This window comes from Antechinus flavipes, chromosome 4 (assembly GCF_016432865.1).
Source record: "Antechinus flavipes isolate AdamAnt ecotype Samford, QLD, Australia chromosome 4, AdamAnt_v2, whole genome shotgun sequence".
In the NCBI taxonomy this organism is placed as follows: Eukaryota; Metazoa; Chordata; class Mammalia; order Dasyuromorphia; family Dasyuridae; genus Antechinus; species Antechinus flavipes.
The window spans coordinates 10327956-10355106 of NC_067401.1; the positions used below are offsets into that span (position 1 = coordinate 10327956).

The 27151-nt window shown below is 48.3% G+C and overlaps 1 protein-coding gene across 1 annotated transcript in view; it reads left to right on the plus strand.

Annotated features, from left to right (window-relative positions):
- DIS3L2 (DIS3 like 3'-5' exoribonuclease 2) overlaps positions 1-27151 on the plus strand; it is a 289396-nt gene that overhangs the window by 170740 nt on the left and 91505 nt on the right. The window contains exons 10-11 of the mRNA XM_051999603.1: positions 2043-2216; positions 27016-27095. Coding sequence (XP_051855563.1) covers positions 2043-2216; positions 27016-27095 — 254 coding nt within the window. The remainder of the gene's footprint in view (positions 1-2042; positions 2217-27015; positions 27096-27151) is intronic.

Consider the following 27151-nt stretch of genomic DNA (forward strand, 5'->3'; position numbering starts at 1 on the left):
TAATAGAAATCTTGGGAGAAGTCTTTATCTTAAAGGTTCCAGTCCTTTGACAAAAGAGTATAAGGGTTGGATTGATATTCCTTTGTTTTCCCTGTGAAGGTTTCACTTCTCCAAGCTCCTTGGCTATCTCTCCCAATTTGCCGAAGGAAGCTGGATTCCTCTGGTTGGCAACCATGGTTGGGTTTTAATTTTGCCTGAGGGCAGAGGTGGGTGGTCTAGGGAAAGCAGCCTCCTCCAAGGAACCTGACTGGAAAAGAGGCTGAAACAATGAAAGAAAGAGGGAAAGTGATAATAAAGCATCTTTGAGCCCTATTTGGGGGTATTCTGGTTAAGTGTGGCCAAGATGCTGGAGAATAGAATTTGGTTTCCAAGCAGTCTTGATAGGTTACAGTAAGGGAATTTGATATGATTAAATTTAATAGAAAGAAACTTTTTAAAGCTTCTCACAGAGATGATAAGGGGGGAAGGTGAAGTGGGGTGTTTGGGGCTAGACATCAGCCTAGGCAAAAACAGCAATTTCTTCAGCACCTGTTATGAACAGAGCACTGTCGAAAAGCAAAGTCCATTGTAGCTCCTGGTCTGGTGAAATTTTATGGCTGGCCGGAGGGAGAACTTGGCACAGGTGGTGCCCACATTTACCATTCCAGATAAACAAAGTCAAGTTCTCTGGCTGTTTTGAGGAGACATGGGGGCATTCCGGTTGGGCTTTAAAGGATGGGAAGGTATTCCACCATGGAAGAGGAATCCCCAGAGCCCGAGCAATGGCAGGGTGCCTGGAGGATATGGGGCGTGGGACTGACAGCTCTCCAGCTTGGCTTGTGTATCAGGAAATGTGGGGCTGCATGGCCGCAGCCCTCAGAACCCATCTTGAACATTATCCTCATTAGCTCCCATCTAGAGGCCCTACTCATGGGTATGTTCGCCCTCAGGCTGACCAGTGATGAGATAAATTAGGGTATGGGTATGTTCGCCCTCCAAAGACATGGCCCTTTGCCATTTTTGCACAGAGCCTTTAGTGCGAGCTATTTTGAAATTTCCCTGAGAAACAGCTGTGGGCATCCCAAATGTAGCTTAAGGATCTCGGCCCATTTTTCAGGTTGAGAGATCTCAACCACTATAACTTAGTAACATTGTCTTGTTTGTTATGGACCCTTGGGCAATGGGGGGAAGTCCGTGGTTCTCTCCTCAAAAAAGTGATGTTGTTTTTTAATAGTAGTTTATTTTTCCAAATTCATACAAAGATAGTTTTCATCATTTTCTTCCTCTCTCCTGCCTCCCCCCTTCCCCAAACTGCAAGCAGTCCTATATATGTTAAACGTGCAGTTTTGCTCAACACATTTCCATGGTCATCGTGCTGTGTAAGAAAAATCAGACCAAAGGGGAAACACCACAAGAAAGAAAAAACACAAGCAAACAACTAACAACAAACAGCTGATCTCCACTCAGTCCCCACAGTCTCTCTCTTCGGCTCTCTCCATCCCAAGTCTAATGAAATGGCCCTGAACCACCGCGTTGCTGAGAAGAGCCGCCCCCATCCCATCGATCATCACGTAACCTTGTTGTTGCCGTGTACGGTGTTCTCTTGGTTCTGCTCATCCATGTCAAAAGAATATTTTAAAATATATAATAAAAAACCACTAGGATACAAAGGAGGCCAGATACATTAGAAAAGTGTCCTTTTAAACCAAAGTTCACGGACCCAGGTTGCTATCTCCGGCCCTCGAAGGGAGAAGAGGAAAGAGTCTTCTGTCGAGAGGCAGGTGGTGTGATTTCTGATTCTCCGCTCTGTGATTTCGCACCCTTCCCCTTCCTGGAGCTCAGGCTCCTCTGGGGAGGTGCTCCCTCTCTGGTCCCACTCAGCCCCGGAAACCCGCCTCTTAGAGTCGGGCTATGCACGGGCTCTGGGTCGTGTGGGTGAGGGCCAGACCTTTGGTGGCCTAGGCTCTGGGGAGAACGGCCAGACCTAGTCCACAGTGAGACGGGGAGGATGGAGGCTCTGTGGCTTACTGACCACTCGTGTTTCCCCTGTGTCCTGTCCATAGGCATCTGGCGAAGAGCCTGGGCCAGGCTGGCGAGATTGAACCCGAAACGGAGGGGATCCTGATGGAGTACGGGGTGGATTTCGCTGATTTTTCCCCAGAAGTTCTGGGATGTCTCCCGCAGTCCCTGCCTTGGGCCATCCCACCTGAAGAGCTCAGCAAGAGAAGAGATTTAAGGTAAGCTCTCAGGATTTTCCTTTTCTGTGTGATGATTGTTTCCTCTCTGCCCCCAGCCCCTTCTCTCTCCTCTCTCCCCAATCCCACCCTAATTCAGTTCAGTTCAGGGAGTATCTATTACAGATAGATGGACCTTGGGTTTCCTTTCCTCCCAATTAGGGGGATTGCTTTGCAGCGAGAGCTGCTGCATTCTGGGACCTAGAAGTCGGGCTCCAATGAGATCATAGTCCTCTGAGTTTCCTTTCATTTACCTATTAAAAAAACAAAAGAAATCCGGTTGGGTGGGAGGCAATCCTATCTGCCGGGCTTGGCTGCCAGGTTTCTTGGGCGGATCCACGGAGATAATGTCTGTGGCCTTGCTTTGAAACGGCTAGAGTAAGGAAGGGGTTATTACCCTGGGCTGGGGCTGGAAGCTCCCCTTTCGGGGGACCTCTCCGTGGCCGAGCCGGGATTCAAGGATTCATGCTTGGAGCCTCTTCTCCGAGCGTCACTGTGAGGTCTGGAATGGACGGGAAAATACTTCTGTGGTGTTTTTATAATGATGTCTTCTTTGAAGATGTTTCTTCATTGTGGGATGGAATTACTTTTTTGATATTTCTCCTCCTAATTTGGTTTCAGTGCTGGCACTCATTTTGGGCCCCATTTGGGGATGGTTAGAACCAAGAAACTTCTGAAACAGTCCAATGCCATTGTCAGCTTTTATCCTCAAGTCTTGATGTATGAGAGAGCTTCTGGACTCGCAGACTCCCTGTCTTACCTTAGGGAACACATTGTGCCGTGAACTCTCCGTGTCCATCATTGAATGGAGAAGGGAAAAACTCCTGTGCTCATTCCTGCTTCTCCTTCTTCCTCTGTCTCTTAGGAATCGTCCTGGTTTTTGGCCTGTGTGGATTTCTTTAGAGAAGAGAAATCCTTTAAAAGAGCGAGCGAGGTGGGCTCCTCCCAACAGAGACTGGCTTAAGGGGTGGATTCATGAATGGCCGAGCGCCACTCCACCAGAAGTCCTTCCCTGTGAGCCCCTAGTCTGGTCCTGGCTTCTCTAAGGGCAGGAAGCCTCCCCCACTTGGTAGAAGCTGCTTGTCCCCGCTGGGGCCTGGGCACGTCAGAGCTGTGGTAGTTCAGCGTGGAAAGGAGATGCTTCCTTATCTCTCGTCTAGAAAAGTAATCTTTATCACCATCGGATTATTTCACCTTTATAGTCACTCAGGGAGATGGGGCACAGCAGCATAATTACCTTAATTTGCATTATTTTAAATCCGTTTAAGAAATCAAGGCAGAAATTTTAGGTGAAGGAACTTGCCCAGAGTCACCCAGCTAGGAGGCGGTCAGGGCAGAATTGTGGCTTTGACCTTCTGGTCATCTCCTCCAGGCTTGTTCTCCCATGGCACCCTGCTCTGGCCTGAGAATTTGCACCTTTTCAGAGGGTGAAAATGAACGGCTCAAAATAGGGATCATCACTAGTTTCTACTGCTTTCTTTTTCCTTTTGTGATAAGTTGTATTGAGACTTTTTATTTTTATTTCAAAGCTATTTCTGGATATTATCTCATCTCCTCCCTCAGTCTGAATTCATCCTTTGTAACAAAGAAACACAACTAATTAAAAAAGAAAAGCCCATGATGCAATGCGGCTCCCTACCCTTGGCAGTCGTTTGCCTCTCTTTGTCGAGGGCTGGGTTTGATTGTTCTGTGGAACTGAGTTTGGTTGTTGCGGGTTGTCTGCAGCCACATTAGTGTAGTCGTTGTGTCTGTGAGTTCTCTTGGTCCTGCTCACTTCGCTGTGTGTCACCTCATGCAGATCTTCCATGGTTCTCAGACTTTCTTGTTCCAGGGACGTTCTCTTGCATTTTCCTTTGTCTCTCATTTGTCTCCTTTCGGTTCCACTTCTTTGCCCCCACAGAAGTGCTGCTGTGAACACTTTGGTCCATATTGGACCTGGCTGCCATTGCTCACCAAGATGGGCTGGTGAGGTCCCGTGGCCAAATGGCCCCCAATTCCCAGGACAGTCTCAGTGTCAAGAATCAGTCAGTCAGCAGGTGCTCCTTAAGTGTCTTTTCTGTATTAGGTGCTGTGCTAGGCTTTGGGGGCAGAGAGAGAGAGAGAGAGAGAGAGAGAGAGAGAGAGAGAGAGAGAGAGAGAGAGAGAGAGAGAGAGAGAGAGAGAAGAGAAGAGAAGAGAAGAGAAGAAGAGAAGAGAAGAGAAGAGAAGAGAAGAGAAGAGAAGAAGAGAAGAGAAGAGAAGAGAAGAGAAGAGAAGAGAGAGAGAGAGAGAGAGAGAGAGAGAGAGGGAGGGTGTCCCTGTTCCGCTTGGGGTAGGAGCTTCTCTTCCACTTGGGGAAAACAAGATGTAGATGAAGGAGTATTTAGAAAATATAGAGTCAGAGTGATTGTAGAAGGAGGACACTGGCAGCTGTGACTCTCAAGGAAGTTCACAAAGATTTCTGATGGAGCCGAGTTTTATTGGATAGAAGGGTTTCTAAGAGGCAGAGGTGAGGAAGGAAGGAATTCTGGGAAGAGAGTAAAGAGGAATTAGTCAGCTAGCACTTATTAAGCACTTACTGTGTCTCAGGCACTGTTAAGCCTGGAAAATGGAGTGTCATGTGTGAGAAACAGTAAGAGGACCCAGTTTATTCTGTAGTATGTAGAACAGAAATTAATTTTTTCCCTTTTTTATTAAAGCTTTTTATTTTCAAAAAATATACATGGATAATTTTTCACTATTGACCCTTGCATAGCCTTGTGTTTCAGATTTTCCCCTCCTTCCCCCCACCCTGTCTCCTAGATGATAAGTGATCCAATATATGTTAAACATGTTAAAATATGTTAAATCCAACATATGTCAACATATTTGTACAGTTCTCTTGCTGTGCAAGAAAAATCAGATCAGAAAGGAAAAAAAATCAGAAAAAAACAAAAAACAAGCAAACAACAGCAAGGAGAGGGAGAATGCTATGTTGTGACTCATGCTCAGTTCCCAGCTCTCTCTGGGTGCAGATGGCTCTCAGAGCATTTCCAAGCTGCCCAGCCTTTTAGTTCATTTGCCTTTCACTTCTTTTTTATTATTATTAAAGCTTTTTATTCAGAAATTAATTTATAATAGAGCTTTTTCAGCTTTATTTGGATCCTAGTTGTAAAGAGCTGGAAGGATCGGAGGAGTCTGTTGGATGCCAGAGGCAATAGTCCCCGGGGAATGATGGGGTCAGAGCTGCCTGTGTTGTCAGCTGTCCCGAGATGCACTGGGGAGGGAGCACGGGGAGGCTGGAGGCAGCCAGTGGTATCTGGGGGTGAGCAGGGCATGTGAGCAGAGACAGGGCATGGGGGCAAGGGATTTCCTGGGCCTACAAGTGGTAGGACGTGGGGGGGCACGAGTCTGGAAAATAAAACGGGGGGTTCCCTCCAGGAGAGGAGGGAGGTCTGGCAGAGGAGCTGGTGCTGGGAAAGATCCTCAGGCCCGGCGCAGAGGCGGCCGTGGGGGTCTGGTGGGGATGAGCCCTGGTGACGGTGGGGGCTGGAACTCTCGGGGAAGGAGCCGTAGAGACGATGGTTCGGCCCCTGTGAGAGGGTGAGGTTCCAAGAGAGGTGGAGGGGGGAGGCCCAGGGAGCCCTGAGAAAGGAGATGAGTGAGACTTCTCTCTCCACTTTCCCCGTTCCTGCCAGGGGCCTTGCCCTGCTCAGAGGGTCCCGGAGCCATTTTGACTTTGGCGCCGTGGAGGGCTCGGCCGGGCCCTGTGTCGGCGGGGGTCGACAGGTGGGATCCGTGGCCCGCGGAGTCAGGAAGGGCTGGGGGCCAGGCTGCCCTGACTGGTCCCGGCGCTGCTTCTGCCGCTGCTCGGTATTTCGCCCCTCCCCTAATGAGAACCTCTTTAAAAACCCGTTTCAGCTTCTGGTAAACTGAAATCTCATCAGCCCAGGAGTCTGCATCCAGGCGAGAGCAGCGCCATGTGTGCGGCCGGGGCCGGGGGTACAAACAGCACTCAGGAAAATAAAAAATGGGGGCCTATCCCAGGGCTCGTGGCGTCGGCGGGAACAGCGTGTCAGAGTGTCTGAGGAAGGCGGCCGTGTTTGGGGACACTGGGGACGGCTGTCATCTTTCGCATCATGGCGGGGAAAAGCTCGAGGAGCCCCTGGCACAGCCCTCTGCCCCCCCCGCCTGGCCTCTCCCTCTCCCCCCCCCCCCACGGGCTTCCCTCCCTCCCCGCCCCCATTGTTGCCTCAGATTGCCGGAGCCCGTGTGAATCCTGGCTCGTTGTCCGGTTACCTCCGACTGCTTGTGCTTATCCCGGCCTGGGAGTCATCTAGGGGAGAGAGAGGAGGGCTCCAAGCAGGAAGCCAGGGCGATGCTCTCGGGACTGTGGCCCAACGCCCCGAGCCGGGGAGGAGACACTGACCTTGCGCTCAGGTGCCCCCGTCTCAGGAGCTCTGAGGGCTGAGGGAGGAAACGAGCTCTCCCCCTCTCCTCCCGCCCCTCTGAGGTCACTCTTGGGGGGGAGAGGCGGGCTCCCTCGGGGGAGGGTCAGGGGTCGCGAGTTCACCCCCGAGCCCCGCGGTCCTGAGCCCGCCCTGGCTTCCAGGTGAGCTCCGCCGATCCCCTCGGCAGGTTAGACGGGAGATTCCAGCTGGGCTTCCAAGCACCGCTTATCACGCGTCTGAGAGAGGTTCCTGGGCCCCGGGCCTTCAGACACCCTGCTCGCCCCTCGGAGCACTGCGGGGACCCTGGCCCTCTGGTCCTCCTCCCAGTCTCCTTCCTAGTTTCTCTTCCCAAATAGGAAATGGGGGACCCTGCAGCCCCTGTTTGCTCTTTCCCTGTGTGCCCGGCATTTGGAGCCCTCCATCCCCTGGGCACTCTACCCCCCTTCCTCCTCTCCGCGCTCTCTTCTGGCGTTGGATGGACAAGGCCCTCGGTCTGGGTCTCCCTCCTGCCCTCTGACTGCTGACCTTCCTGGCCCCCTTGGGGTTGCAGCTAAAGCCCCCCCCCCTTAGCAGATGCCCCGTGACCCGGGCCTCCACCTGCCGATGGTTCCCGTTTGTCCCATGGGGAGCTGCCTGGAGCACCAGTGTTTGCCTGTCAGCTCCTAAAGGACAGGGAAGCTCTTTCGCCTCTTTTTGTATCCCCAGGCCTAAGCCCAGAGCCTGGAGCACAGGAGGTGCTTAATAAGTGCTTCTTGAATGATTTCTCCCCCACATAAAAGATAACAAACATTTAATTTTTGGCCGCTTTGTTTTTGTTTGCAAAGCCGCGCTTTCACACTGGGACAGGTTAAATCCAGGTAAGGGAAGTGACCCGCAGATGCAGGAGCTGCCGGTGGGAGTCCCAGAATCGCTCTCTCCCTACCCCATCCTGGGCTAATCGGCTGCCACAATTTTCCTTTGCAAGAACGAAGAAATTACACAATTATCTTGGAAACAAAGTCCTCCTGTGATTCATTGGAGGGATCGTTGCCGAGACTGCCAGCAGGAACAATCCTTGGACCGTTGACAGCCTGAAATGTTTCCGTGGGGCAGGTTAAGTTCCTTTAATAGCCTTGTCTCCCCCAAAAATGGCAAGGGGAAACCCCCCGAATACCGTTACTCTGCAGCTATCCTGAAAAGAAGCTCCAGAAACCCACCCCCAGTAAATAGTCTTATCAGAAGGCCCAGGAGGGGTCTGGGCGACCCGGAGGAAGGTGCCTCCTTCTGGGAGAGGGGGCGATGGCGCTGCCCCCCTTAGCCAGAAGACATTCGTTAGGCCCGGAAGCATTCGGGAAGAACACAGGCAAAGCTGCTGGAGGGGACAGGAGCCTGGGATTTCAAATCCTGGCCCTGCCTTTGGTGACTGGTGGGACCTCGGGCAGCAGCACCCCCCCCTCCCCGGCCTGTTTGCTCATCTTGAGGAGAAGCTTCCTCCAGCTTTCACCCCGGAGGCCCTAAATTTAGGCACAATGAAGCTAAAACCGAATAGGAAAAGGGCTTGGGAGAGGGAAACAGTCCCCAGCCTTTCAGTGTCGGTAATGGAGAGCAACCTTGTTGTGGTGCAGCGGTCCCCAAGTCCCCTCGTCAGGGAGGAAGACTGAGGCTGGCTGGGACAGTGGGCTGGATGGCGGTCACCGGCTTAGCTTGGGGCCTCTGCATCCGGGGCGGAGGCGGGCAGGGAAGGAAGGCCGGGAGGGACCAGAGACCAGCAGACACAGACCTGCTCTAAAGGCACCTTCAGTCTAATAAAAAAAGGGGTTCATCAGATGGAGCCAGCAAGTGGGGGAGCTACAGAGGGAAAGGTACCTGAGCAGGCGAAGCCTGAGGAATGGGCTGGACTGAAGTGCCCTTCAGCACTCAGGCACGGCGACTGCTGATGGCGCAGGGATGGGGTGTGCTGGTGGTTTGGGAGGCAAAGGGATAAGGCCAGGTTTGGGTCGAGAAATTGCAGACTGCCCTGGAAGTAGGAGGGGAGAAGACAGACCTGACATGGTGTCAGTTCTGGGCGTCCGGCCCAGCATGAAGGAAGGAGCCTCCGGCCTCCAGGCCCTCCCCGTCCGAGGGCACTTTGCCAGGCCTGCTCACGGAACCCCTCGGGTGTCTGCGCCTGGTGCCATCAGCCGGTCGGTTGGCAGGGACCGTCTGTGCCAGGCCCTGTGCAGACTCGTGCCTGCGCCGCTGGAGCCTATTCGGGGGCACGGCATGCGCCAACCGAGCCCCGTGGGGCACGGCCCTGACTGGACGAAGGCCAGGGTGCCTAGCAGCCGTTTCCAAAAGAAGGCAGCCTTGGGCAAAGGTCCAGGCTCTGTGACTTGGGGGATCGCCCCCAGATGCAGGGATGGCGGGGTTCCTGGGGTCAGGGCCTGGTCTCCTCGGGGGCTCTCCAGGGGTGCAGGGAGACTTTTGGTCACAGGGACCTCTTCCCTTTCCCCTGGTCCTCTCATTGCCCTTTGGAAACTAAGCCTTATGAGTGCTGAGTGACGGGGGAGCAGAGGCTGAGCAGCCACGGGAGCTCAGTTTCCTCATCTGCAAAGTGGGGAGAATGATACCCATGGCACCCCCTCCCGGGGGCCATGGGACAGGCACGATGTTAATTGTTCACGAGAGAGCCACCAGGCCTGAAAAGCAGCGGTTTTGGTCGTCAGCCACCAGTGAGGACATTGGGATCTTGATCTCTCGGTCCCTGGGGGAAGCTTCGAAGGAGGAGAACAAGGGCCTGGGCCCCCATTCAACTGGTGCCGGTCGCCCTCTGAGGACCAGGGAGAGGAATAGCGTTCACAGGGACAGGCCTCCGCCCTCCTGGAGCCTCACAGGCTTAAAGGTGAACCTGTGGAAGGAAGGAAGAAAGGAAGGAAAGAGGGCAGGAAGACTCGACGGGCGATCGGTCAGAGGAGGGGCCTGAGCTGGGCCTCTCAGTGCAATTCTCTTCCCAAAGATCCGAGGAGTCTCCAGTGGCCCTTTAGACTGGGGGACCCGAGCCTTGCCTCAGGCTGGGGCAGAGTCTGCCGGGGGGAATGGGGGTGCAGCTCTGGGTCTCTAGTTCCCAGGGTCTGCGGGGACCCCAGGGCCCCGAGTGCTGGAAGCCTGTCTGCATTTCTGTAGTCTCTTTAAGTTGTTAATTGTTTATTTGAAAGTGGATTTGGGCAGAACACGTAATTATCTAAAGACTGTCTAATTCTAGTCCTCCTAGAAGGGAAGATTACAAATATAGCCGCCAGTGGGATAAAGCAGATCCCGTTTTCTCTCCCTCCCCCATCTGCCTGATCCCTGCCCTGCTGCTCTGGGGAGGCGGGGGGTGGGGGGGTGAGGAGGGGGAAGAGGGGGTTGGTTGGTTTGCAGGTAAATATGGAAAACTTTCTCTTCATGTGACTCTCCTGAAGTTGGAAGGAAAGCTGGGTGGTTACCTTGGGGCAGATTAAAAGTGCGCTTTCTTGGCTGGCTCTGCTCATCTGCTCCCCCCGCTGCTTGTCCTTATGTCCTCGTGACCGTGCTGGTTGATGGGGGAGCAGCCCCTTTGCCCTCTTCTCCCTGGCTTTTGCTTGTGATGCAGGCCCCAGGCTCTGCCCCCGCTGGGTGTTTGTGGGATGGTGAGCGGCTTCCCCCTGGTGGAAGGGCCCACCTTGGGCCTGTGTTGTGGCTCTGCGTGGAAAGGGTGGCCCCAATCTCTCCCAAGGCTGATCGCCTATTTGCGGGTTGGGCCCGTTTACTGCCCTTCTCTTCACGCTCTCCCCCCAAAGCTCGGCATCTAAAGTCTCCGGGTGGGAAGAGAGCTCTGGTCCTTCTCCAGGCCAGCCTGGGTCCCACGCCCGGACATCCCTAACAAGGCGCAGGAACTGAATCTAAGGATCCTGGGCCCGCTTAAACGTGTGCTCCGTCTGCTGGCTGCCTCAGGGAAATGATTTCTGGATTTTCTTTGTATCTTGTGGCTTTTTTGCCTCCATCCCCTGCTCCGGAGAACTAATTACTGTTTATGTTATCGCAAGCTTTTGTGATTTTCTGACTCTCCATTAATTTATTTTCTTCCTAATAATAATATGTCTTCCTAAGCCCCAGCTTCAGTTCGTTGATCTGGAGGACATCAAGCTAGAGGTTCTTAGTTCTTAGTGGCGAAGGAAGAGAGAGCCTGGGAGGTGGGTTCTGTCAATCCGAAGGAGACAATGTCCTCTGGAACCATCGTACTAAGCTTCTTCCTTTGACAGACCCTGCCCGTGGTCCCCCCAGGGCGGACCTTGAGCTTCCCTAAGAGCTGGGATGGGAATCGAGGGTTCTTGACTTTCCCAGTAGCCTTCTGACTCTTTACCCTGGGTTACGTCCCCTGGAAGCCCTGGCCTATTACTCTGGCCCAGGTTAGGTAAGAGCAGCTCTTTATGCAGCTAGTTTGGGTTTGGTATTTGAACAATTATATTTGGAACAGAAAAGTTCCATCAATCTTTAAACCTCATAATCCAATTATGTCAGTAAAATTCCAGCTTTTTTGTCCAGTGGAATTGGGGCGATATTTTGCAAACTGAAGTTGAGAAGAAAAAAGGTGTTTATTTTGAAGAGAAAAGTGGTTGGTTAGCAATTTTTGAGCACTGAGCTTGGTGTGAAATCTCCGGGGCATTCTCTCGCGGCTCTGTGGCTCCTCGCGTGAGCACCGTTTTTCGGGCTCCCTCGGCTCCGCTCTTCCGTTGGCCTTCCCCGTTTGCAGGTCTGCAGCAGAGCACCGGAGGTAAAGAAAAGCTGCATCCATCCCGTGGCCCTGACTTCTGGGGGGCCGGAAAGGAGCCGTCACCAAGGAGACTATTTAGAGGGGTTTCACCGAGAACCAGAGAAACCCCAAAGTGATTTGTGAAACATGTTCCAAATGTTTCCAATTGTATTCATATCTTTCTGTTTCCTTTATGGCTAAATTGGGATGGGAAGTCAAAGCCAGGAAAACCAGATCACAGCGGACTAAGAAAGCCGAAATATTGGAGGTAGAAGAAAAGCCCCGGCCTCCTAAAGCAAGGCTGCTTTTTGCCTGTCTCCTATTGTTAGTATTACAGTGGAAAATTGGATCACGTCACTTTTCTGGAGAGCCATAAACCTTATTGTGGAGTGGAGATGGTTTCTATAGTCTGACCTGGAAAGACTGGTGGATATCTATTTCTTCACCATTTGCTTAATAAAAAAGGGAGCCCAGTGACCTCCCCTGGACCATTACACATGTGAAACTTGGCACTTAAAACTGCTGGCTCTAAATTTTCCAATTGCTTTCTCTTTTTTTCCATTTGGTGTGGACCTGCCAACTAGTGATTTTATTATTATAAACAGGACATTGTATTCACTTTTAAGAAGAAATATGAAGCTGGAGGTCAAATTACATACTGCAGTTTCTAAGCTGCCAAAATAGAAAACAATGAGCTAAAAATACTGATCACAGAAAGGTGCTGTGGAAAGAAAGATTGAAATATCTTCAGCATGGAACTAGTCTCCGAGGACAGAAATTTCCCCTCGCTCCAGGTAAAGCCAGCCTTGGACCAGCATTCAGTAGGAAAGATGGACAAGAGGAACCACTTTCGGGCCAATCTTTTGGTGGGAAAGTTTTCAAACGTAATTAGCATCCGATGACTAACAACCCTGCTATTTATCAGGAAACCCACTGTAATTCCACGCTCCATTTACAGAACGACACTCGGGTCAGGAGACCGGGTAGCGGCCAGTGGGATGGTCAGTGTACCCGGAGACCGAGGCCTAGGATTTCGTCTCAACGAGGCCATTGTCTAGCTACACGGTTCACAGGCTATTTGCAGGCCTTCCCCCATCAGGATTCATTTCCCCATCAATAAAATGGGAGATTGGAGCTGTAAAAAATATCTTGTGCTTCACCATCAGACTTGGATGCTGCGGAGGGGATGCTGTCCCAGTCAACTCGGGACTCTGGGAATCACTTTAGCTCTTTGATTTGACAGCCAGCCAGAGCCCCTCTGCTATTTACAATCTCCTTGAACTAATGGTTTGGGGGGAAAGTGCTTCTGTTTTATTTAGCCTTTGCATTTTATATAATGCACCCCAACTTATTATCTGACTTTAGTGCCTTGAAAGGATAGAAAAATTGACAGAAACTTTTTTCAGTTGACATTGAAAAATGACAGAGTAGAAAATTAGTCGGAAGGTAGTTGATTTGATTTTAATGGAGGAAAATCTCTTTAAAATACTTAAGGAGAGAAGATGTGATTGGTTGTGCATCTTTCATTATCTCCCCCACACATACACACCTTACACTCACATTTTAAATTCTGGTGACATGCTTAGTACACAAAAGTGAAGTGTTTCTTCCAAGAAATGGAATATGAAAATCTCAAATCTGCTTGGCGCTCCCTGCCGCATGAGTTGGGGAGCTGGCCGTGGCTCTCCTGGGATCTGTTCTGGTTCTAAGCCAGTGAGCTTGTCCCCGAGATAATGCTTGGCAGAGGAGGGAGGCGGTGATTTTGAGGTAACCTGGGGCGTTATCTCAAGGGGTGCAAGCAAGGACTTCCAGCTTTTGGTGGAAACGATTGGGAAAGAAAAGTGGCAAATTCTAAGAGGAAAAATTTCCTCTAATTTAGAACCGTAAGGATTGGATGTTGCTCGGCAGTTTAGCTCTGCACAGGGGCAGTAGCTAAAGATAGTCTAGTCTGATATCCTCATTTTTCCAGAGAGAAAGGAAGAGCATGGAGGTAGAGAGCAGCACAGGGGGAATCCAAGCCAGGATTTCGGATTCCCGGGTCACTGGGTTTCTCCCCTGCCCGCGGTTCGAGGAAGAGAACTTCCAAGACCAGAAAAAAGGAGAAGAAAGCGAATAGAAAGAATTGAGCCATAATGTTAGAAATATACTGAACACACAGAGATTTACCCAGGAGGAGGAGCCCTGAGAATGTGATGGAAGATGCATTTCAGGAGACATTTGGGAAATATCAAAGTGGAAAGAGAAATGAGTGTCCTGTTCGAATTAAAGCTGAATAACATTTGAGCTGGAGGCAAAATGAGTGGAGGAAAAGGTTGCATTTACGGTCTAATGGCTCTGGTCCAGAGCTGGCAACCATTGGGAGTACGTGGACCAGCCCTTTAGGCTTTGTTCAGGTGAATGAACAGATTAGCAGGTTTTTGTGGAGAGGAACAAAGATTTATACAGTCATCCAAGTAGATGAGGGCTGTTTCCTTAAAACCAGTCTGCGGTATAAGTTTTGAGTTCCTTCTGATGAGAAGTAGGAGGGACTTTACTCTGTTCACCATCACATTCTGAGTTTGGATCTCCTTCTGCTCTTATTCTTTCTGCCTTTAGCATAGTATCTGGCACATGGGAGGTACTTAATAAATGCTTGTTCCTTTCCTCCTCTTCTTCCTTCTCCTCCTTGACTTTCTGAGATTCTGGCAGCAGAGCAGACGCTCTGGTGCATCCCTTGGCCCACTTAGGGGGTAAACTGTGGCCCTCTCAATAGGACACCTGCTCGTTGAATTTGGCTTGGAGAGGGTCGGGGCCAGAATGTTGGTCTCCAGGTGAGCGGTTGTTTTAGAAGATTATCTAGTAATGTATGAAGGACTTGTGCTTCCGGGGCATTGTGAATACTATACATGCTGACCGGGGCATTGTGAATACTATACATGCTGAGAGCTGGGCTTCTCAGCATGTATAGTATTCACAATGCCCCGGAAGCACAAGTCCTTCATTGTGAATACTATACATGCTGAGAAGCCCAGCTCTCAGCTGGTCAGTTGGAGCTGCCCTGTCTTGTGCGTTGGCCAGTGACGCCAGACTCGCTGGGAGGTCCTTTGGGGATGTTTGTCCTACTGATAATAAAGCTTTATCTTTGGGGGTTAAGCTGGACTCTGGGAGGCAGCCGGGTGCTCGGAAGCGTGGCACCTGGTCAGGTGAGGCAGCGAACACCGCCGGGGAGAAGGGAACCCCTGCCGTCAGGGAGCTGGCATTCTTTCTTTTAAAGCTTTTTATTTCAAAGCACACACATAGATAGTTTTCAACATTCACCCTTGCAAAACCTTGTGCTCCAAATGTTTTTTTCTCCTTCCCTTCCTCCCCTCCAGATAGCAGGCAATCCATGTGCAATTCTTCTCTATGCATTTCCACAATTCTCTTGCTGCCCAAGAAAAATCAGATCAGAAAGGGGGGAAAAAGGAGAAAGAAAACAAAAGGCAAGCAAACAGTAACAAAAAAAGTGAAAATGCTGTGTTGTGATCTCCATTCAGTCCCCATAGTGCTCTCTGGGTACAGTTGGCCCTCTCCATCATCAGTCTGTTGGAACTGGTCTGAATCACCTTATTGTTGAAAAGAGCCAAGTCCTTCATGGTTGACTATCACATAATCTTCTTTTGCTGTGTATAATGTTCTCCTGGTCCTGCTCATTTCCCTCAGCATCAGTTCATGTAAATCTCTCCAGGCCTCCCTGAAATCCTCCTGCTGATCGTTTTTTACAGAACAATAATATTCCATAATATCCATATCCCATCACTTATTCAGCCAGTCTCCCACTGCTGGGCATCCACTCAGTTTCCGGTTTCTTGCCATTACACCAGGGGCTGCCACAAACATTTTTGCACACGTGGGTCCCTTTTCCTCCTTTAAGATCTCTTTGGGACACAGACCCAGTAGAGACACTGCTGGATCAGAGGCAAGGCACAGTTTGACAGCCCTTTGGGGATCGTTCCAAATTGCTCAAGGAGCTAATGTTCTTCTGGTAATGGGAGAGACAAATAGAAAATAGTCTGAGGAGAGAAAAGAGGACTAATGGCTAGGGGCGTCAGGAAGGCTCTCCATGGCAGGGGCCTTCAAACTGAGCCTTGAAGGAAGCAGGGAATCCAGGAGGCAGAGGTGCGGGGTGTATAGGAGGGCACACTGGGCACACAGAATAGACTGTGCCAGCTCACAATGGGAGGATGAACATCAAGGCCTGAAGGAAAGGGAGATGAATCCAGTTTGGAAGTCCAGCTGGAACTGGAGGGTTAAGAGTTTTCAGTGCTAAGCGAAAGAGTGAGAGCAATAGGGAGCCATTGATGATTCTTAAGCGATCTAGTTAGAACTGTGTTTTAGGAGAGAGGAAAGCATGGAGACTGCTGTAAGAATCAAGGGAAGAGGGGAAGTTGAGAGGGTCTGCTAAGAAACAAAAAAGGTTAAGTACAGGGATTCATTCTCTTGGGAATCATAAATTATCAGAAAAAAAAAAACCCACAAATATTTTCTATAAAGGCCAAGTCATTGGAATGATGTGTTTATAACCCAGCGACTTGATGAGGTGGAAAAACATTCTGTACTTGAAAGGTCAGCTTGGAGTGGGGAGAGAAATACTGATTTTCATTTCTGACGCTGCTGCTTGCCAGCCAGGACTTAGGCTTTGGGCCTCAGTTTACTCTTCTGTTCAGTTTTTCCCAGCTTGGAGGACTTGATATACCCATAGCAGATTGTAGCTGGGATAGCAGATAATGAATCTTGTACATTTTTTAAAAGGCCTAGAAAAAATATTTAAGTGTTCTGCAAAGATAGAATTTTGCATAAAGAATTCTTAGCAATCTGTAATTTTACACCAGAAAGCTATGTCAGCGTCTTCCATTTTTTCCACCATATTGGTCTCAGGCTTCATCCCCCTCCCCTTTTTAAAAAATAATTTTTAGCTTTAGCTTTCTCTTCTTTAGGCTTTTTAAAAAATGTTGTCAGTTCTTGTTTAATTTCTTTGAAAAATAAAGTAAGAAACCTGAACTTATCTCCTGCTCACTCCTTCGGCAATAGAAGAGTCTTTCTGTGTGTTGCCCGGAAGACCCCAGCCGTTGGCCAAGCTCCTGTTTAGAATGTCCTTAGGGGGTCCCAAGGTCATCGTGATCTAGCAGAAAAGCTCTGGATTGGGAGCTCAGCTCTGCTGGGTTGGAATCCCGGCCCGTCACTCATGACTTGTAGAGCCTCACTCTGGGTCTCCGTGCCTGCCACGCTCTCCCTCCCCCTCCCCACCTTCTGGACCCCACCCACAGGCCCCCTTCCCAAGGCCTTCCTGCTTTCATTATTAACCTGTCACAGGTGGCTTGTTGGCATGTTCTTTTCCCGTTAGATTGTGAGCTCTTGGAGAGCAGAGACCAATGATGCTTCTCTTTGCATTTTGGAGAGCAGAGATCAACGACGCCTCTCTTTGCATCTCAGCACTCCAGCGCTTCACAGAGGGTTAGTGATCGAAAGCGAGACCTTGGAATACATGGCCACTGAGATCTGGTCTAGCTCCAGGTCTTTGATAATTAATTATTGACTGAAAAAGAATACTTGGCTACCAGTAGCAGCAGCTTCAGAATTTAAGTCTTCTCGTAATCCCTGGTTTTTTTGGTAATAGCATTTTCCTACATTTTAGAGTCTGCACTGTTGTTGATACATCGAGTTAAAGCACACCATTTTCCTCATTTTTCTGGCCCATTTAGCGCTTGCTGTATTTCTTCTGCCTGACGGGGCTCCAGCCCTCTCGGAAGGTGTCCTTCTAAGTGACGCAGCTGCGCCATCTCTGCAGAGAGGAGTCCTTTTCTTTGTGGTTGCATCCTCTGTGAAGCTCGAGACTCTCTCCTGCTGGAGAAGTCAGGCCCTCGGGCCATAGGATGCAGCAGTCACTGGTTGTTCGCACCAGAGCGAGCGCATCTTGGCCTTAACTCTGCTTGTTGGTTGCAAGGGCCTTTGTCTTCCCCCGCTCCCCACCCCGTGTTCTAGACCCCCTTTTAGCAGGAAGGAGGTCGGAAGTAGCAGAGGCAGAAGAAAACGAAGCTCAGAGGCCTGGTGAGGCATTTTTTAAAATGCCAAGCAAAGAATGACCAGAAGGCCTGGCCAGGCAGGGTTGCCCGTGAGCAGGCTGGCATCGGAGGGACACATTTGATCTGAGACCGTGTGTAAGAACTCAGAGGAACCTGTGGGTCATAGAGATTCACAGTTGTATGAGCAAGTCCCATTTTTCTGTTTTTACTTTGTGTATGAAAATGTGCATTTTATTTTGTTTTAAATTCAGAATTTAAAAAAAAATCTGGAGGAGGATTCTGGGAAAGTGGCAGAGTAGGCAGTAAATGTCAAGCTCTTCAGACTGAGCTACAGGTGAAAGATCGAGAGGACTTGGGACAGAGCAGGGGTCCTCAGAAGATCAGAAGAAGGACTCCAGGCTGGGGAATAACCAGTGTCCAGAAAGAATTTATAGAAGAATTCAAGAAAGAATTGAAAAATCAGAGGAGAAACATTAAGGAAAAATTAAGAAAGAAAATAAAAACCATCCAAGAAAAACAATAAGATATGAAAAGAAAATTTAACCAATTAAAAAAAGAGCTACAGTGTCTCAAAGACAAAAATAACTCCTTGAAAACTAGAATTGGGTAAGGGGGGATGAGTGAAGCTATGAGAGACCAAGGAATAACAAAACAATGTAAAAAATGAAAAAATAAAATGGAATGTGAAACATAAGAAAAACAACAGATCTGGAGAATGGATCAAGAAGAAGAAAATAAAATAACTAGACTACCTGAAAACTGTAATAAAAAAAAGAACCTTGACACAATAATGCAAGGAATAAACCTAGAAATTTGTCCAGGAGGAATAGAATATGAGGGGAAAGTAGAAAGAAGAAACCCACCGATCACACCTCAAAGAGATCCTTTGTGGAAAACACATGAGAATATTATTGCCAAATTTTCAAAATCTCTGTAGAAAACAAGGAAAAAAAATTCAAATATGTTGGAGTTACAATTAGAATCGTACAGGACTTAGCAGCAGCCACAATGAACGACTGCAGATCCTGGAATCACATACACCGGTAATCCAAAGAACTAGGTCTACAGCCCAAAATATCATATCCAGCAGAATTATCCATAAAATCGAATGGAAAAAAATGGACATTCAGCAAACTTGCAGATTTTCAGGACTTTCAACCAAATCTGAACTCAATAGAAAATTTAACATATAAAAAGAGCACATATGCAAGATCAGTTTCAAGGAACTTAACATGGACAAATTGTTTGTGTTTTTTAATATGAAAATCTACCCATATGTTTAAGATTGACATCAACAATAGGGCAGCCCGAAAGAAAAATTGAGGCAGAGTTAAAAGTAATAATTATGTTATACAAATGTGGTGCAGAGGAAGGATAAACACAGTGGTATTAGAGGAAGAAGGAGGACTCTTTGTTCTGAAAACTTAACTCACATCGGAAATGGGTTTAATAGGCAATACTACATATATACCACGAAGAGTATACCACTCCCCCAAATCTATAAAGTAATAAGGGGGGAGGAATGGGTGGACAAGGAAACACAGGGTGGGGGAAGAAGACAAGAAAGGGATCCATGGATGGGAGGAGGCAAACTAAAGAGCAGAATTAAGGCAAAGAGTTAGCAGGGGTAGGAAACATGTGTGTGTGTGTGTGTGTGTGTGTGTGTGTGTGTGTGTGTGTGTGTGATAACACATATATCAGTTGCTTAACTGTAGCCTGCTTGGGGGTGTTGGGGGAAATGAAAGGGAAAAATCAAAGTAAAAAAAGTGCCCAACAGAGAATAAAAGAATAACCTACAAGGAAGCAAAGAAGAAATGGGACACTCATGAATGTCATTTCTTCTATTGTTATATATCCTTTCTTGAACTGGTAATTTATTGTTACATATTTTGAATCCTTCCTGATGTTCTCCTGGGCACTTGAGAATGTTTTGTTTTGTTTTCCTTTTTTCTATTCTGATAAGAATAATAAAAAAAGTCTTTCTTTGGGATTCATGCTAATTCCATAAGGACACGATTTGTGTTATGACTCTCAAATGAATTATACGGTGGGAATGTTCTTATTCTTCCTCTCTTATACTTAGTGGTCACAGCTGAAAAATGGGAAGGGGAAAAAAGGGGGAAGAGGAAGGAAGAGGTGATGATAGAAAGAGAGGGAAAGTAGGAATGAGGGGGAAGGAGGAGGGAGAGAAAGAGGTCCCTGCTCTCAAAATGCTGTACATCTAGGTATAGACCGTGGTTGGAAGGTCAACTCTAAGGGAAGGCTGAGCAGTGAGAGAGACCTCTTGCAGATGGCGGGATTTCAGCCGAAGCTTCAAGGACGCCAGAGAAGCCGGGAGGCTCAGGGGGGAGTTGAGCAGGGAAAGAGCACCCCTGGCCCACGCTGTAGTCAGTGAGGAGGTGGATGTCCTGGGCCAGGAGAAGCCGGGAGGCCGAAGAGGGAGGTAGGGGCTCTGAGCTCTGAGTCTTTGCTCTAAGACTGAGGAGGGATTCATTGAGCTAACTACCACCTGATTGATGATTGAATCAAAGGATGAGACATTCAGTTTTGGACGTGGCCATTGTGGGGATTTGTTTTGCTTAACTGTGCATGTATTTTTAAAATGGGGAAGTGATAATAGGTATAGAGTTGCCACACAAAATAAATAAAAATATTAATAAAGGTTCATTGGAACCTTTTTTAAAAATGCATGGACAGGTCAGAAAGCCAGAGGGAAACAGACAAAGCCGGAGAGCTTTGAAAGTTTTATATTCACAGTTAAAAGGAAAGGCAAACTATACATAATAGATATTTGCAGTTTCATGTATAAATCTCTTTTCCTGTTGAAAATGCTCCTTTTATTCTGTTTATGTTTAGAATTTTCTTTTAAAAAGGAACAGGTGCCCTTTCCTCTTCAGCCCCATTCTCTTTGTTGCTCCATCTTCACTTGAAGCTTCCCAGTGTTTGGGATTTTTTTAAGACTAAAATATGGAGCGGGGGAACGCTTCAAATGTATGAATCATTGGTAAAATTTCTTAGAAAGAAACTCAGATGTGCAAGTTACAGAATTTCCTTTAAGAAGGAACACTTCACCTTCCTACTTCATTCCTGTTTATTCATTCCTAGGACCTCGTATTTATTAGAAAGAAATCTGGATAATGTCAGACCCGTCTGGTTTAAGTAACCCTGCTTGGTTCAAGTGTGAGAATGGCCGATCCACTTGTTGCTATAACAATTATCTACTTGTGTAGGAAAAATGTGTATATTCTTTATAGAAATGCAGGATTTCCCATATCAGAGCAGCTGTTTTCAGATGTGGAGAATTGGAGCGGTGGCTCCCTTTTTGAGGAAGCTCAGTGGGGGTTCCTGGGAAGGCTCGGGAAATCCCGGGAGTGGAGACAGCCATTCACTGCCAGCATTTACATTCCAGCCTGATAAATGAATTGAGGGTTGGGAAGGAGGATGGGCTCATCCCAGCAGCAGATTGTGAGTTCCACAAGTGCCCGTCTGGGAGAAGGCGAGACGGAGAAATGATGTGCCCGAAGCCGGAGGCGCAAGGACCTGGGATGTCCAGACAGCATCATCTCCCCCACCTTCCCTCTTCTCGACTCTGCCTCCTGACGGGCGAGATTCTAGGGTTGGCTCGGGTCAGAAATAGGATGAAAATCGTCACTAGGTTACCTCCGTTTGTTCCACTCAAATCGGTCACTTCTGAAAAGTTCAGAGAGATGCCGGCGGTTATTTAGTGTGGGATACCCCGGCCTCAAGGAGCTCCCATTCCAAGGGGGCACATCTGGAGCTGGCGCTGGCCCTTTCGGCCCCTCTGGGAGTGCTGCAGGCCAGATGAGGACCCTCCAACAGGGGCGAGGGCACACTCTTGGGGGGATGGCCTGGGAGCAGGGCTGGGAGCAGGGCCGGGGCCTCCTCAGCCCAGAGAAAGCTTCCCGCTGTCCATCTCCAGCTTTCTGTAGGGAGTTGTGGTGAGCTGCCTCCTCCTCGAGGGCAGGGATCGTCATTTTTTTGTCTGTCTGTCCCCAGGCCTGCACACCTGTCACCTCCCCCACCTTGCTCCACCCCTTGCAAACACTTAAGTTCTTGCAGAAATATAGTAAGACAAAGCTGGTCCCCAAGTCCTGCTCCCCCTTTACACACACTCACACACTCACAAACACACACTCACAGAGACATTTACACACACAGAGACACACACACTCACAGAGACATTTACACACACACACACACACACACACACACGAGACATTTACACACACACAGACACACACACACACACACACACACACACACACACACATACATACACTCACACATAGACACCCCATCCCCTCTCTGTTCCCTGCTTGGGTCTGCAGGCTCACCAGCACAGCCCCGGTAATGGCCATTCCTGCCTTCTCCCCTGGGAGCATCCTGCCCTCGTGCCTCCCTAGGGCCTGAGGATCCTTTCACATGAGGGGCGTTCTCCCAGGGCCTCTCATGTGTTGAGGATGCTGGCAGTGGCTGAGCGGCTCTCTGGTGCCCACCCCAGGCTTCCCTCCCACAGGTGGCTTGGTCTTTTGGTCATTTAGTTTCATCTCTTCGTGAGCATCCGCCTGGAGGGGAGGATATCGGGCATCCCCCCGTGTTGTGTTACACCATGGGGCACGACCATAAAATTTAACGACTGCCCCAGCTTTGAGAGCTGCGGTACCCCAAGAACCTTGGCGGCCTTCCGCTCTGGGCCAGGTGGGCTCCTTCCCTCTCACTTCCCCTCCCCTGTTTTTCCCTCCCGGTTGCTCCCCCCCAGGTGCCGCCTTTGTGTCTCCAGGTGACCAGGGCTCAGAAGCTGGGGCCAGATGGGGCCGTTCGGTGCATTCCCTCTCGGGCTGGCCCATGGGACAGATTCAGAGCGCTGGGGCAGCCCCGCTCCGGGGCAGGTGGTGGACCGGTTCTTCTGGCCCAGGTTCTAGATAGAGTAGCTCCTTTCCCTCTCCCTTCCCTCCATGTTGCCCATCTCATGGGCTGCTGGTCCAGATCATTTTTACAGTAGGGACCGGTCGGTGTCCGAGGACTGCTTTCCCCCAGTTCCACTCCCATTCTCCTCCCTTATCTCAGGCCTCCGTGCCCGGCCTGTAGCTGACATTCCTCGGCTTCGTTTCTTCCCGATGGGGACTATCAGTAGGCTTTCCGTGCGCTAGGTCTAAGTGTGTAAGGAGATGCAGAGGAGTAGGGAGCTAATCCTGTGTATGGGAGTTAGACCTAAATGCAGATGCAGTGGGAAAGGGAAGCCAGTTGAACAATAGGATCCACTATGAGGGGGACGCGGAAATGGATTGTTGTGATATATTTTAACACGTATCTAGGGGAGAAGGTGGGGGGAAGAAGGGCAAAATCTGAAGCAAGGCTATGCAAGGGGCAAAATTGAAAAATTATCCATGCATATTTTTTTAAATTAAAACTTTTTATTTTTCACAACGTCCGCGTAGACAATTCTTCCACAAAGCCTGTGTTCCAATTTTCCCCCCTTTCCCTCACACTCTTCCCTAGATGGCAAGTAGTCCAATACATATTAAACATGGTGTTTTGAAATATTTTGAAAATAAAAAGCTTTTAAAAATTAGGTCTCTTTAAAGTCACTGTACTTGTTTGCAGTTACTTATGTGCCCGGGACACAGTAGGCGCTTACTAATGTGGGGGTGGATAAATCAGCCTCTATGTCCATAATCAATTACTTCTCTCTGTTAAAATAGAGTCATTTTTGGTGCTCAGTGGTGGTTCGATTCTTGGCCATCGGAATCAATGATGCTACAATCCAGGACAGAAGGTCGTTGTGTTCCCAGGATGGGCCTGGAAAAAGCTTCTATTTCCTCCAACCCAAATTCCCACCTGATGTAGGCGTTCCCTCTGGAGGTGGGGTGGGTCGTTCCTCCTCTCCTTTTCCTTTCTCAGGTCCTCATCTTGATCCTGGAAGGCAGACGTTCCGCGGGCTCTGGCCATAATACACTCGTCCCTTTAGATTCTTTCCCTACTCGCCCTTCCCCAGCTCTCCCCTACCATAGGATCATCCCCAGCCATATCTCCCCGCAGTTTCTACAATGCCATGAAGTGAAGCCCGTAGTTCCCACATCCTGGGGACTCTTCAGGCTGCCAGTGGCGACTTTCTGAAGTGTAGAATTCCGGCCTCTGGAGGCCCCGGCTCTGGTTTCAGGCCCTTTTTAGGCTTGTAGTCAGCCCAGCTGTGCCTCTGACTGTGCTGTTTTCGTGCAGCTGTGCACGTCGGGCTCCCGTCTCTTCGGGCCGAGCGTATTATTAAAAACGTCTCCCTGGTGCTCTAAACCATTATTTCCCCCCGACGTTCCCTGTAATTTTGTTTCTTTCTTTCCTTTATTCTTTCATTAAGCTTTGCAACCAGTCTGGGCCTTCCTGCAGCTCTCTCCTGTTTTCCTGGGCTTCCTTTTATTGTAGCCCTTCCCATCTGGGCATTTTTCTTATCCCACGGCGTTTATTCATAATGCCAGGAGCCTCATGGGTCTCCTTGTTCCTTCACCTTGACTTATTTCCTGCTCTGTTGTGGTGGACGAGGAAGGGGAGCTGGCGGCAGGCTCATCCCCTCGGCCATCTTGCCAGAAGGCTCAGGTCATTTCAAAATTTCCATTCTTAATTTTCCAGGCTCATGGTTGTTTTCTTTAACCTTTCTTCAAAAAGAGCCGTCCAGGGGCGGCCAGGTGGTGCAGTGGACAGAGCACCAGCCCTGGAGTCAGGAGGACCCGAGTTCAAATGTGACCTCAGACATTTAACACTTCTTAACTGTGGGACCTGGGCAAGTCACTTAACCCCAACTCCCTTAGCAAGTATACATATATACCTGAAGGCAGAGGAACTAGACCTATCCAGGACAATTGAATATAATCTTTAAGGGGGAAAATGGATATTTAAGAAATAAGGACTCTTTAAGCGTTCCTGATGAAAAGACTAGAGTTGAATAGAAAACTTGTTTTTTAAATATAAGACTCAAAAAAAGCATAAAAAAGTAAACAGAAAAGAAATCAGAAGGGATTCAATAAATGGTTGACATTTCTACATTGGAAGGTGATACTTTCTCATTGTTAAGACAGAAGGAGTATACATAGAGATCATGGATGTGAGTTGAATACGATGGGATGATGATTAAAAACAAAAATTGAGGGATGAAAAAGAGGGCTGGCCTGGGAGAAAAGGGAGAAGTTGAGGGATAAAGTATCTGGCATAAAAAAAGGTAGGAAAGAGCTTTTAAAGTGAAAGAGAAGATGGGAGAGGAGAAAGCACATGAACCTTCCTTCCTTTGGAGTTGGCTAAAAAGGGAGGAACAGGAACCCTTAGTTGGATATAGAAATCTATTTTACCCTAAAGGAAACTAGGAGAGGAAAGGAATTAGAGAAGGGGATGGGAAGAGGTAGCTGATAGAAAGGAGAAGCATATGGGGGGAAGTAGTGTCAGAAGCAAAACATTTTGAGGATGGAAAGGGTGCAAGGAGAAAGAGCGTAGGATAACCAGGAGTCATAATAGGATGGAGAAGAATTTAGTTAACCATAACTGTGAAGTTTTTTTACATCAAGTTTCTCTGATAAAGGTCTCATTTCTCAAATATATAGAGAACAGAGTCAAATTTGTAAAAATAAGAGCCATTCCCCAACTGATAAGATGGTCAAAGATTATGAACCGTTTTCAGGTAAAATAATCAAAATTATCTATACTCATATAGGAAAATATCTAAATCAATATTGATAGGAGAAATGCAAATTAAAACAACTCTGACACACTTATTGGATTAGCCGTGACAAAAGGAAAATGACACATTTTGAAGGGAAAATTGTGATACTGATGTACACCCAGGCCAAGAAGGGGCTGCGGGCTGAAGATCAGGGAGCCAACAACCCTAAAGGAACCAAGCCTCCTCACCAAGATTAAGAAGCCAGTCCCAACAAAAGTCCCCGGATTATACAAGGACACTGGCCAGACTGAGACCTTGTCCAAGTGAAGTCATCACAGAGAGAGACGTAGGCCTAGTAGGAGAGCTGAGCCCAAAGCTGACACAAAAGTTGTGAATCGCTTCAGCGATTCTGGAGAATCATTTGGAATTAATGCCCAAAGGGCTACAAAATTGAGAATATGCTTTGATCCAGACTACTCCTAGGTCTGTATCCCAGAGAGATTTTTTAAAAGCCGAGGTAGGAGGAAGGGAAGAAAAGGACATATTTGTGCAAAAATGATTAGAGCAGCTCTTTTTGTGATGGCCAAGATTTAGAAATTGAAGGAATGGCCATCAATTGGGGAGCGGGCAAACAAATTGTAGTATGTGATTGTGATGGAATAATGATGCTCTCAGAAAAACTTGGGGAGACTTACATAAACTGATGTAAAGTGAGAACCAGGAGAACATTGTATACAGTAATAAGAACATTGTACAGTGATTGACTATGAATGACTTAGCCATTTTCAGCAATAAAACAATCCAAGACATTCTGAAAACATACGATGAAACATGCTCTCCATCTCCAAAGAAAGAACCAATGGAGTCCGAATGCAGATTAAAGCATATATGTTTTTTAAACTTTCTTTATTTTTCTCGTTTTTTGTTGTTGTAGTTGTTGTCGGTCTGTGTTTTCTTTCCCAACATGACAGAAATGGAAACCTGTTTTGCATGATTGCACATGTAAAGAGGGGAGGAAGGGAGAGAATTTGGAACTCAAAATTTAAAAAAAAATGTTTAAAATTGTTTTTAATGGATTTGGGGGAAAATATATTAAAATCTGAAACTTAAAAGTTTTTTTTTTAATGTTAAAAATTGTTTTAAATGTTACTGGGGAAAATATAAAATAAATTTAATAAGAACAAAAGACTTTATGCTACAAAGAAAGTATATTTAAAAAGAAAATAACAACAAAAAAATATATAGCCTCTTAAGAGTTCTCTCTAAATCCATCAGTCCTGTAGTTCCTTGTCTTAGAACCAGCTCTCACCATAGTGTCTGGGGTAGACAAGGGGGGGGGGGCAGCTCTGTAAGTTACCACACACATGAAGGTCCCTGTGAAGGACTCCATGCTTCTTATTTAAGGGAATCAGGTTATTTATGTGGTCCTCTCCCCTGGGGTGCACATTCTTGGCAACCTCCCCAGACTCCTCCCCCTGTTTCTCATCTTCCACAGAAAATGTACCAGTTGCTCTGAGGGCTTCTCCCTCAGGTCTTTAATATTAATAATTAATAATAAGCAGCATGGATGTCTCTTCCTTCACTCTCGAGGAAGGACTGGCCAATCACATTTTGTTTTAATCCTAACGATGCCGTCATACGTCACTGAAGGCAGTGAGTCATGGGTATTCACACTTTCCCTATGCAATTTCCCAGTGATTCACACTCGTGGAAGCTAACTTTTATAAATGCCCGTTTGTAACACCAGAGATAAATTTTGGGGATGAATCGAGGCCCCCACCTTGGCAGAGGGATGGAGGCAGCTTGGCCTGGGGCTGGAAAGGCCTTGTCTGGACATCCCTCTGGAGGTGAGGGGCCGCGCCAGCCGGGGGATGGACAGATGAATGCTCGCCTTGACTGCTGCGAGATCAGGCTGTGACTGGCTCACATCTCTGTCGCTTTTGTCTGTGCTCTCTCCTAGGAAGGACTGCGTCTTCACCATCGACCCCTCCACGGCCCGCGATCTGGACGATGCGCTCTCCTGCAAGCCCCTCGCTGATGGTAGGACAAATCTTTCCTGACATTGTTCTCGCCAGCTTTCAGGGCTAAGCCGCGGG